The sequence below is a fragment of the Balaenoptera borealis genome, assembly GCF_965194805.1.
Source record: "Balaenoptera borealis genome assembly, chromosome: 13".
NCBI lineage: Eukaryota > Metazoa > Chordata > Mammalia > Artiodactyla > Balaenopteridae > Balaenoptera > Balaenoptera borealis.
In genome coordinates this window covers 58,895,510-58,908,406 of record NC_138870.1, presented here as the reverse complement: position 1 = coordinate 58,908,406, position 12,897 = coordinate 58,895,510, and the positions used below count along the sequence as shown (strand labels likewise).

At 42.2% G+C, this 12,897-nt stretch overlaps 2 protein-coding genes across 5 annotated transcripts in view; one reads left to right on the top strand and one right to left on the bottom strand.

The window, feature by feature from the left end:
• The window catches only part of LOC309609790 (uncharacterized protein), a 301,740-nt gene extending 298,178 nt beyond the window's left edge, over positions 1-3,562 (top strand). For both annotated transcript variants that reach the window (XR_014233575.1, XM_082351765.1), the window contains one exon: positions 1,392-3,562. The gene's annotated coding sequence lies outside the window, so the exon portion shown is untranslated. The remainder of the gene's footprint in view (positions 1-1,391) is intronic.
• Positions 1-12,897, bottom strand: part of MYRFL (myelin regulatory factor like) — a gene marked incomplete at its 3' end in the record, with an annotated part of 118,681 nt that overhangs the window by 59,285 nt on the left and 46,499 nt on the right. For all 3 annotated transcript variants that reach the window (XR_014233561.1, XM_082351570.1, XM_082351571.1), the window contains exons 3-7: positions 11,393-11,460; positions 11,029-11,287; positions 10,132-10,223; positions 3,573-3,723; positions 94-289 (exon numbers count right to left, since the gene is read on the bottom strand). Coding sequence is in view for 2 of the 3 variants with exons in the window: in XM_082351570.1 (XP_082207696.1) it covers positions 94-289; positions 3,573-3,723; positions 10,132-10,223; positions 11,029-11,287; positions 11,393-11,460 (766 nt within the window). The remainder of the gene's footprint in view (positions 1-93; positions 290-3,572; positions 3,724-10,131; positions 10,224-11,028; positions 11,288-11,392; positions 11,461-12,897) is intronic.

The window sequence follows — 12,897 nt, the reverse complement described above, 5'->3', positions numbered from 1 at the left end:
CTAAGTTTGGGGATAGATTGTTATGCAGCAACAGACAACTGGAACACTTAGTAAATGTTGGCTGAATTAAATTGAACTAAATAAAAGACTTACCTTAATCCCAAAAGCTTTCAAGTAAAACATTTCTATTGGCTTTGGACCCATTTGGGTTTTGACAAATTTTGGGCTTCCCCAAACTTGGATGTGGATGGTGATCTGAAAATGGTTCTTCTTTTGGCAAACAAAAGCTTCATCTGCTGGTGAAAAATTAAATCCTTTGTCTGTAACAACTCGATAGCCTATATCAGGTCTATGAAAAGTGGAAGCAAGAAACCGGTTTTACAAATATTTTCTACACATTTTCTTTCATGAACAATATTAATTATAATTATACAAATATTTCAGGAAAATATATTGTGGAAAGTACCTTTTGTTATATTTAATCAATTTCGTTAATTTTCACCAAGGAAATGAAAATAGTATTTCAGAGTACAGCTGGCTCTCTCCCAGCTTTTTATGTTCACGAGGAAGAAGCACAATTCCTGCCAAATGGAAGCATTGTTTCCTCAGCCTGCCTTTTCCCTTTGTGCTCCCTAGAATTCTAATTTGACTCCACTGTACAACAGAAAGGCGTAGGCTAGAAGTTGAGAAGTTAGTATATTAATCAGACATACGAAATATCTGGGATAGAATTCATCTCTTTCCTCCTTAAAAAAAAATCTCTAATTTCATCATCAACACCACACTCAAACGAATGAATGAATGCATATCACTCAGATGAATGAATGTTCAGCCTCCTGGTAGTCATATGAAAAAAGCAGACTGGTCAGAACTACCAGCAATAGCTTTAAACCAGAGTAACCAGAGCCAGTCAGACTACTGATTGAAAACATGTTTTCACTAAAGTATGGTCATTTCCTTTTTGTCTTCCTGATCTGATAATAGCACTGAATACCTACTATGCTGTTTACTTCTGCAAGAAAAAAAAAAAAAATGGGATGATGGTGGGGTGGCTGATCAGACTCTTGCTTTATTTGTTTTATCAAATCATTTTCAATAGCAATGCTTTGTGTATTATATGTTTATTTAAATACTTTTAAATGTTAGTAAAAATAAAACCTATTAAACACGTAACATTATCAAGTAGAGAAGAAAATATAAAAGTTGAAAACTCCTTTGGTAATTTTTTCCATATACGTTGTAGATATGGAACATGATTTTTAATGCATCAAGTTTCCTAAATGTTCCTCAGGAAGGGAGCTCCTTCCTCAGATAACACACAGAGGAGGGCAGTACTTAACTGCTTTGCTAGCTCTCTGTCACTCTGTGGATCTTTGCTTCCTGGGATCTCAATTTGGATGGCTGCCATTTAATGAAAAACATAGAGTTTCTAAATTTTCCTCTAATTTCAGAGACAGAAAATATGAATGGGTCTCCTGGGAAAAGAGGGTTTGTGTTCTTTGCAAGTTAAGCACCTCACCAATGGATCAACTCACTAGGTCACTGATTACCCTCAAGAAGCTGATCAAAGGCCCGACAACCACAGTGCCCACCAGCAGCAAAGGGAAAGACCACTGAATGAAGGATTTGATAAAGACCACATGTCTTATGCCATCTGGGAACTTTATATTGACTCAGGTTTCTAGAACTAATCTGTAATTTGCTTGTGGAAAGGCTGGATGGATTGAATTGTATACATTTTACTACAGAGGGTAGTAAGAACTATCTTGGTTGAGAAAAATAAAAGGAAATATCTTTCTGTGATCTTCCATGTTTCACTGTCAAAAACTCTAAGGAAAGAAGGTAAGATTTGCAGCTCATATATGAGCATTAGCCCAAAATTTAGGGAGAGCTGTAAGCAGAAACTGAATGAACCCATACAGTTGAAGAGTATTCTGAATCTTAAACACAAATCTCTGGTTATAGAAACTATTCTACCTACCTAAGAGTAGCAATTCTGTTTTTGATATCAAAAGTTAATTATAAAGTCAAATAAACTGGCCTTTTAAAAGCTCTTTTTAACACATGTTGTAAATATCATTCCCCCCAAAAAAAGATGTAATAAAATTTTAATCCCTTAACTTTATTGCTTTTAGGTTATTTAGGAAAATGATATTTTTGTAACAAGTTAGACATAATAATCTAAGAAGACACAAGTGATTTTCTGTCTCAATGATGTGAGTAGTGAATTCACAACGGCCTGAGTTCTAATCCAGAAGAATACTGCCTTCCTTTTTTGCTTAAGAAAAGTGAATTACGGCTAAGCATTCAAAATAAATCTGCCTCTACACCTTTGAGTTGATACTACTTGTGTTCTCCTTTTTTTCCAGATCAGTGGAGCATAGATTGGCTGTCCAAATAAGCTTAAAAAATCTCCTCAAGTAAGAAGAGAGACAAATGTTACGTTGAAGACTTGATCAACTCAAATACATACAGACTAGGAAGCATTATAGGCTTCAATTAAAATACTGTGTATATGTGTGACAGTTTCATACCTTGGTACTCGTACTTAGGATAGAATATGGAAGAATCGCCAAAAAATCATCAAATGAAGCCTGACTCAAAACCAAGATCTATGGATCCTTCCCCTCTTTTTATATTGCACACAGTGGCAAAGATACAAGTTGTGACATTTCAATGAAACAAGTAGCAACTTGCTTCTTTTTGTCTCCTATTAAACAAACCAACTCCCAAAGTCTGTTTAAATCCTTAGATTTTAGGGAAAAGATTTCTTCCATCTAGTTCATCCAACATAAAAGTCCTAGTGATAAGTTTTGCTCTTAATGAAGCTATATTTGAGTTTGGAAAATACCCTGAAGACCCTCAAGTTTGTAGCCCAGCGTTTCTCATTTCATATTATGTTTATTAATTGAAAATCCTATTCTTTAACCATTAACACGCTTCAGTGTTTCAAGAAGGCATTTGTAATCAATGAAAATTCTAGAAGAGTTGGGTAGGTAAATTATATCCTAAGGAATAAAGAGAAGGCTTGAAGGATGTTTAAGAGCAATAATGCATAGGTCCACATTTATTTCTTGAAACTATAATGGCATAAGAATAGGATGAAAATTTTCCAGTTTAAGGATATTTTGTATGGTTTGATTTCAGTCTCTTAATATAAAGCCACCATCAGCTATGATCGCTGCAGGCTGTATTGACAATAAATTGACAATACTGATTTGCAGCATAGATGTTGGGGCAGCTAACAATTTAATGTGGCCCCCCAAAAGTATTCTATGGAATTTTTTACTAACTGCAGGATTAAATGTTAATGATTTGGGAAATCTCCATTTTCCAGCTTTTAGTTTAAACTGGGCATGTGATCTCAGAAAGATTCCCTCTTCCTCTATCATTTAGTGGGTAAATTATGAGTTAGAATTACAAGTCTGGATTCCTGAAGGCCAGAAACCCATGTCCCAACAATTTATTGTTAAAATGCAAAATATAAGGAGTAAGACACACTTTCTGACTGATGCATCCCATTTGGTCAGGGGTGGCATCAAAGCTCAAATACTTGGATTTAGTTTTGAGAGTCAGCACTGCCTTTCTCCCCTCATTCTCCAGCCAAGCACAGGGTTCCTAAGGCCACTTACAGTTTTTCATATTGACTGTTTAATAAACTATGCCAAGGAACGCTTCGGTATGGCTGCCACTTCAAAGAAGGAGAGCACTGGTCCACAAGCATCATGTTCTGTCTCTCACTGTCGTGGTCCTGCACTTCGCTGCTGTGACTCCTGCTTGTCACTGCAAAGAAATCGGTGCATTAAATCTTTCCTCCAAGGCTGTTTTTCCTAGACTCACAGACAGCTGCATGGAGCTAATGCATAGGCCATGTATGAGGCAGAGGGACCGTGTGGGGAGTGACAAGTGTTGGGAGGCAGGGGGTGTGTGGCTGGCCTTGTTTCCTCATCTGTAAAATGAGCAGCTTGGGGTCAGTGATTCTAAGGTGCCACGGCAAGCATTTGTTAGAAATTTTTCCCTCAGTATCTAGCTACCCTATTTCTGTCATGGCATCTCCTCACTCCCAGTTTGTGTGATTCAGGTGAAGTCCTCTCCAAGCCCAAGGAGGGTAGGGGACGCAGGATTGATCAATCAAACTACAGCATTCACTATTTGCATCAGTAATTGCACCAGGTAGACACATGGCCTAATTCAATCCAAGCAAAGTGGATCTCAGCATTTTAGGGAAGACGGGTTCAAAGATGCTGATTCTTTTCCATGAGGTTTGAACCTATAAGTCACATCCCCAAGGGCTGCTGGCATCATTTTGGGACATGAGGGAAAAGCCTGTCTGGGAATGAAGCCAGCATGGCGGAAGGCAGAGTTGAGAATGAAGGGCACCCAGTCCTGATGGCATGATTTGAGTTCTGGGATCCACTCCTAAATCTTGGGTTACAGGAGCCAGTAAAGCCCCTCATTTTGACTTTGTGTTTTGTTTTTGCTTAAGGCAGTTTGAGGGGTTTTGTTTTTGGTTTTGGTTTTGTCCTTTGTTTCTTTGTTTTTGTTAATTGCAACCAATACACTCTAATCTATTATAGGTCCCTTGCGGCACCAAGATTCTGTGGTCTCTAGCTTTTTGAACTTAGATGAGTTATTTATTCACTTAGTGTCTTACTTCCCTCAACGGCAAAACGGAAATTGAAACAGGTGTCCTGCCCATCTTGCAACATCACACAAGCAGAGAAAATATCATAATACAAGTGAAAGGACTTTCAAAGCTAATACCAAGATAAAGTAACACAGAATATCTTGTTAGAAGGTAGTATTAACTATATGAAATTGCTACTTTTGTGTATCAAAAATGGTCCAATAACAGCAATTTCACATGTGCAAGCCGCTATTTTTGCATAATCCTTGCAAGTTGTTTGTCTAGTTTGAGTTTGTCTAATTCTACCAAATGGTACAATTCAACCGCAGAAGAAGTTTATGTAAACTCCATTAGGATGTTTGCTGTTTCCCTTTTCTGTGAGCTCCCCTACCTTCACTCATGCCTGATATCAGGAGTGAAAGAGAAATAGTGTACATAAGATCAGGTGTCGGCTGTAAGCAACAACACAGGATATGACACCAGCTTCTATACAGCGTGTGCACTTAGCCCACAGCTTGGAAAATGCAGGGGCATGTGGCTGGTTTTTCCTTCACTCATCTAGCTTTCTTTCTTTATACTTTTATTGAGGACTTCTTAAGTAAATAGCAGAGCTGCTTCAGGTTATTTTGGATCCCAAATGTCACAGAAATTGTGTTTTTCTTGGGGTATCACTATTACCAGTCACCTAAGCAGAACATCTGTTCTGGGGGTTTTGTAAATAACCGTTATGGAAAAGGATTTTCTCAAAATCCTGAAAAACTTTTTCCCAGCTAAGAATACAGGAGGTCAGGGACTTCCCTGGTGGTCCAGTGGGTAAGATTCTGCACTCCCAATGCAGGGGGCCCGGGTTCAATCCCTGGTCAGGGAACTAGATCCCACATGCATGCCACAACTAAGAAGCCCGCGTGCCACAACTAAAAAAAGATCCTGCGTGTGGCTACTAAGACCCGGCGCAGCCAAAATAAAATAAAAAGGATACAGGAGGTCAGCAATGCAAGTAGCTCTTCATGCCCTCACTCCTCCAAAAGTTACCTGGCTCAAAAGCTTTTCAAAACAAACAAAAAACCTTCCATGGTTTGCCTGCTTATACCAAGTTCAGAGAAAGGGAGAAACTAGTTCTTCCATCTTTCCTTCCTCCCTCCTCCAACGGAGAGAGGATAAAGGAAGTTCAAGAGCTTGGAGTTTGGAATCAGAGGGAACTGGGTTTGAATCACAACTCTACATTTACTGGCTACACAATTAGGAAAATGGTCTAATGTCTCTAGGCTTCAGTTTCACCTGCAAAACGTGAGTAACAGTATGATGCCTCCCAGGACTGTTGCAGGAATTCAGTGAGTCGTGTCGGTAAGTGCTTAGCACAGTGTCTGCCACCAGTAAGAGCTTAAACAGTGGTGCCTTGGTTAGTATTTGCGGCATTGTCATTATCACACGTGTCTGTTTCAACTCAGGTGACTCAGTTATTCCTAACAAGCCTTGGCAAATACTTCTGTTCTTGGCCTCCATAGTAACTCTATCTGATGTGAAATAATTAATGTCATGGGCCTGAGTGAATACCAGCTAACTGGGACCCTTTCCTACTCAAGTATGGCAGTAAGGTGCCAGGGGAATCAACCAAAGGTCAGCTCCACTCCTCCATGTGCTGGTAGGGAGGGTGGGCAGTGGGTAGGGGACATTGTCCTCAAGGATAAAGGTATTTCCAGACCTTTCCCATCACAGCAGCAAGATTTTCGGGGCAGCCACTCCATAGGACTGACATAGACCTGGCTTCCCTGGGAGCTAGCTATCAGCTGGTGAGCCCCAGGGATGGCAATCTGGGACCACAAGATTAATGATAATAATAATAATGATATAATGATATCTACTGGTCCTGTGTGCTTTCTGTGCTGCAGGCGCTGTCCCAGACACTTGGCATAGTTTCTCATCAACTCGTTAACTCATCTTCAAGGTAAGGATCCCTTTTTTTTCAATAAACGTTCATTATTGAAGTATAATATATATGAAGGAGAGTACACAGATCATTAGTACACAATTTGATACTTTTTTATAAAATGAATTATACTAGGTAACTACCACTAGATGAAGAAATAGGACACTTCCAGCACTCTAGAAGACGCACTCATGCCCTTTTCTGGTTACTACCTTCTCCTGCCTAGGAATAATCACTATTCTGAAATTCAACACCATAGAGGAGTTTATAGAAATGGTACAATATGATATGTACTCTTATGTGTTGGCTTCTTTTGCCCAACATCATGTTTATGAGATTCACTCATTGTTGTTGCAAACGGTAGTAGTTTGTTCATTTTCATTGCTGTGTAGTACTCCACTACATGAATATACCACAGTTTATCCCTGATGGCCGTTTAGGTTATTTTAAGTTTATGGTTATTACAACTAGTGCTGCTATGAATATTTGGGGGGATGTCTTTTAGTGGGCATGTGTATACACTTCTGTTAGGTATATTCCTAGGTGGGGAATCACTGGGTCATTGGATATGCTTTAGTAGATGCAGCCAAACAGATTTATAAAGTGGTTACAAGGTAAGGATTCTTAATCCCATTTAACAAATGTGGAAACTGGGGTTCAAAGACCTGAAATAACTAGTCCAGTGTCACAGCTGTTATGTGGAAGAGATGGGATTCAAACCTTCTCTTCTCTTCATGCTACACTGAGGATTTCTTGAGAAAATGTAACAGAAAAGAGAAGCAGAAGTATGAAGGTAGCAAACTGCCCAAGTCCCAACTTTTTGGAGAAAATTCACAGCTTGCATTTGAATGTCTTTCAAAATATTTTCTTATACATTACTTTTTAAAAAAGTCTTAGAAATGGGTGAAGTAGAAATTGTGATTCTCATTTGATAATCAAGACAAGTCAGGCTTGAAAAGTCCCCAATTACTGGAGACATGAGACAGGTATTTTTCCTGACTCTACTGTGTGACTTCAGCCCATGCACCTCTCACTGTGGACCAAAAGGTAGGACTCTGGGGCTGAAAAACCCTCATGCATTTGAAGTTCAAACCATATGAGGCTATGAGTCCTCTTTTATTTAGAGTTTGGATCAGGTGGGACCAGGAACCCTCTCGTATTTGGGGTCCAGACCACGTGGGGACAGGAACCGGCTGGCAGGAGCCTGCCCAGCAGCTCCATTCTCTCTAGGCAAGATTTTACATTTTCCCCCAGCAACCCAGTAATTCTACATTGTGATCCCTGTAAACGGGGTTCTTGGCATCCTTGGCCAAAGTGAACTGCTGGGGAAAAGGTCACCGGAAAAGTCTTACTAACTGATTTAGAACATCTTCCTCCATCTAAATCCTGCCCATAAGACTAACTCCTTCCACTACCCGTATGCCATTTCCCCAGGACCTTTGCAAAACCCTTGGCCTCTGCAACATCAAATATGAGTTCTCCACTGGAAAACTTCTGCTGAAAACATGGCATTTGGATTGGGTTTTTTGTTGTTTTTTTTTTAATTCCCCTGGGAACCTGCTCATTTTTCATTCTGGAACTGTTGTCTGGAGCCAGTTATCTTTAGATGGCTTTTCAGTGACCTTTGAATAGGCTTTAAACAAGGGATGCAAGATTTCCTATCTGTTGGAACATTTCAGTTACTTTTCTATGGCTGTTCTCTGGAGAGGGTGAAAAATCAATGCCCTCTCTAGGGACAGGCCACAGAACATCACCACAGGATGGAGCTTAACTCTGAAATAGCCAGGAGAATTTGAGGAGCAATCTGGTTTGATGACAAAACTCTTGGAAGGTTTGGGTGACTTGCCCAGTACACTGAGGGAGCTGTTGCATCTGTGGGAGAGTGAACAGATGGTCCCCTCATCTGGCTAGAAATTTACTCAGCTTTCTGTATTTGAGAAGCATAAAGAAGCTGCAGGCAGGATGCAAGGATACCTGAAGAAATTAGAGTAACCATGCATAGGAAGGTGGATGGAGAGCTCTACATTATCCAGAAACAAGGCTTGAATTAGCATTTTGCGTTTCTAAGGTTGAATAAGAAAAATCAAGCAGCTGCCGGCCATGGTGGATACATGCAAAAGATAAGAAGGCAGTAGAGGTTTGGTTTATACGATGGCTGCATGCCCGGTGCGGTGCTACCACAGCATGCCTGAGGGGTTACGATCTGCGGGACATGGCCAAGTGACGTCATCGTCCACTGAAGGACCCTCACAGCCCATGATGGAGCTGAGGCCAGACGTCCCTGAAAGGACCAGCAGGCTCCACGGGACACAGAGGACCAGCTCTTATCGTGTGGCTGTGAAAGGCAAAGGCAGCAACCGGAGCAGGGGAGAAAGCCACAGGCACCTCCTGTCCGGGCAGCATAAACCTCTGGAGTGTAGGCACAATAGAGGGAGGGGAGCCTCGAGAGGGAAATCTTGGATTCTTGCCAAGCTGATGCATGGGAGTGAAAGAGATATGACTTGGTACCCTGTATTTGGGGCACTATTCTCACGGCCTACATTAAGTACTTATAGTGGCTAATAGCACTGGCATGGAGGATTCTCCTTTCCCCTAATAAGTGTCACAGCGTTTATTCTGGAGATTCAGAAGTTCAAGCCTTCAGGCTCAGAAGCCTCAGTTTGTTCTCAACTTGATCAGGTCTCTAAGCTCAAAACATGATATGTCCCATGATATATAAGACAAAGAATGAGGGGGGCTGACCACTTGGGCATCGTATAATGCTGCTGAAAGACTTCTAAAGTGATTTTCCAGAATTTCAAAGATCTACTGGGAACTTGCTAACTTGAAGCAAGTGCTAGGGAAGCTCAATTTTCTACCTTCCTGCTGCCCTGGAGAAATCCTCGAAAGCAGGGGTCCCCAACCCCCGGGCTGCGGACCGGTAAGGTCCATGGCCTGTTAGGGACCAGGCCGCACAGCAGGAGGTGAGCAGCGGGGCGCGCGATCAAAGCTTCATCTGCCGCTCCCCATCGCTCCCCATCCCTCGCATGAGCACCTGAACCATCCCCATCCTCCCCACCCCCCACGCATGGAAACTTGTCTTCCACGAAACTGGTCCCCGGTGCCAGAAGGGTTGGGGACCGCTGCTCTAAAGTCCTGCTCCTCCGAGTACCTCCCATGAGCCAGCTGCATCGGCATCGCCTGGGAGCTTGTTAGGAATGCAGAATCTCAGCTCCCACCTCAGGCGTGCTGAACCAGAGTCTGCACTTTACCAAGATCCCCATGTTACACGTGTGCACGTTTGAGTTGAGAAGGATTGAGCTGAACGAAGCAACGAGCACACCAGCGGGCTCTTGTAGGTGCTGCCACACAGCACGGCTTCCCCAGGCCTGGAGCCTTGGTCCTCTGATACACAATTGCCCCTAAAACTGAAGGGACCAGCATCTCATCTCCACCAGAGAGACAATGGCATCTCTTCCCAGGAGCACCTGTATGACCCTACCTAACACTGCATGAAACATTATGTCAAGAGGGGAGAAATAAATTCCCAGAGCCTATCATTGCCCTTCTATGAGAGAGAAACTAATTTTGTAGGGCTACTCCAAGGCTGGGGAAAATCCACGATTTAATGGCAGCGACAGGCCCCGGATTGGCTCACTTGGTCTGGAGTGGTGGTCCCACACGTGACAGTCCCCGGAGTCTTCCAGCGCCTGTGTGCACTTTCTCTTCTTGGTCGGTGGCAATGAGGGTCTAAAATTAAGAACCCAAAATAAGGTTAGGATTCTTCTTTTCTCTCCACGTCACAGTTAATCAAATTTGATTTCCCAGGACTCTGCTCTGGGCCTTTTCCTAAGACTAATTCTAGTTAGTTAAGGTTCCTTGAGTCCTACTAGTCTGCAACACCAGGTGGACACATGGAGTGGACGGAGCAAGCTCCTATTCTATGAGCCCTACTAAGTCTGAAACTTAGTTTTTCACTATCCAGTGGACCTGGGATTCACCTATTTGAAAAATAAACTGACAACATTTCCAAAGGCAGAGGACTCATTGAGACAAAGACAGAAGATAACTTAAAATTTAAGGGTATATTTTATACCTGAAAATGTTTTTCACATAGAATTTTATCACAGTTTTTGATGGCCTTTACTCTTTTTGCCATCCTCTAGATCCAGAAGGAGGAACGAAAGAGAGGAAAGGCGGAGAGGAAGGGAAAGAGAAGAAAAGAATACTAATTAAGACAATTGACAGATATTTTTCAGGGAGCTCATTCACAAATCACTTGAGTGGTCTAGCTGAGGCTGCAGATGCAAACAGTGCTTTCTCCAGCACCCAGAATCTCCCTGTACATTTCTGACATTTTAGCTTTCCACTGAATGAGGACCTTGGGTTCAGTGGATTGTTAATTAAAAGTTGGTTTAAAGCCAAGGGCACTGGGTGTCTGATATATGTCTCAACACTGCCCTCTCGTGGAGAGGACTCCACAGTTCACTCTTAACCAGCACCTCTGGGGAGAGGCGCTGGCTGGTCTTTCATAACTCAGTATCTTGCCCTTTACCCAGGACTGTGGCACAGAGGCTGCGGATGGTAAGAACAACCAGTTCCCAGATGGGAGGACACAGACTGGTCCAGAGGGGTCCTGAGATGACGGGCGTCTGGGTAGCAGTTGTGAGAGGCACTGTGGGAATGCGCAGAGTCGCTCATTTCAGACGAGCCCTGCGGCAGGTGTGCAGGCAGTATCCCAGGAGCAGCTGCCGAGTGGAGGAAAGCAGCTGGCGCCCCCCCGGCGGCAGGTGTCAGAGTCGGGCAGCACGCACCTGGGGGAACACACAAGTGAGAAAGGCCCCTCTTTCTCACCACGCAGAGTCCTAAAGAAGAGAAGCAAGTGCCAGACGTGCGGGAGGGAGGTGGGTCCCACTCACCTGTGACCTGTGGAGGAGAGCAGGAGTCTGACGCAGAATAGGGTGGGGTATCTGGGAGCTGGCGTTGCCTGAGGATTAGAGACATGCATTCCTTTTGTTTGTAACTTATTCCATCATTATTTTTTTTTTCACAAACTGGTAGCAGCCCTCCGTGTACAGCACCCCTAGGGAGGGTTCCAGGTGCTCCTGGGGGCCAAAGCCCACCAGAACATGCCCAGTGTCGTGTTGAGTGAGCTCTGAGTCAAACAGACCCGGGTTTGAGTCCCAGCTCTTCCACTTCCTAGCTGTGTATCCATGAACAAGTACTTAACCTCTCCAGGCCTGTTTCCTCACCTATAAAATGGGAATAATCATTATGCCTTCCTCATAGCATCATAGTGAAAATTACATGAGATACCGTGTATAAAGCCCATAACATACATCCCCAAACACAGTGCGTGCTCAACAAAGCTTAATTAACATTATTGTGGCTTCTTAACATTCTCAAAGCACTTACGCCAGAGAGATGGTTGGGCTAAAGCAGTATAAAATGTCACCACTAAAGCAATGGTTTTCCATCTGTGCTCTGGGGAATCTCAAAGCTCTTGGAAGGAGCTCAAGTGTTTTAGAAAAGAAAAATTTTAAAAGCCTGGGGGAAATATTTTATAACTTTTTTCTGTTTTACATATTGAGGTGCAAGTAAAATTTCATTTTAAAAAATGAGTACCATCACTAAGAAAAGTGTGAAAATGTCTGTTCAAAAAAACCCTACGTTTTCTGTTCAAAAAGTTTCTTATGGCTCAGAAACTCTGTGGTTCTAAGTTATATATAATCACCACCATCCTCCACTTGATTCTCTTGCTAGAGAGTAAGCTATCATATTTTTCTTGGTTCATTAAGATTTCAACATCATGCAATGAAGAGAGAAATCTGTTTTTATTATTTACTAGAAAACTTATGTTTTCTCCTCAAATTGGTCCTTTATAGTTTATTCACTTTTTATTAATAAGGGAATAGAAAACATACATTTCCCTTCCTCCAAAAACTCCACCGAAAAACTCCACCAAAATGAAACTCCAAAAACTCCACCGAAATAAAAGTAAAGGAATAAAGAGGCATAAACAGAAAAAGACATATAGAGTACATGAACAGAGACTACAACAGACCATATTTCAGTAACAGTATGGCAGACAGAAATAGGATGGATGGTAACTGAATTAGCAGAAGGGAAAAGCTGCTTGGGGATGGTAGAGGGGATGTAGGAACCAACAAGATATTGTCCAATTTGAAAACAACTCCAGAAAAGCCCAAGACATTGGCATCACCAGCAGTTTCTGAATTCAGGGGTAAGGTAGGGCTAAAAGTGAAAGAATTGATTGACAGTTTAATTAAAGAACAGCTGGACCCTTAGATCAACTTCTCCCACCTGTATAGTCAGGCAACTACCTCTATCATCCCAACAGAAATTGGAAAGTTTTATTCTCTGGAGAAATGGATCCAGGGAGATTGTAGAGCTACTGGGCGAA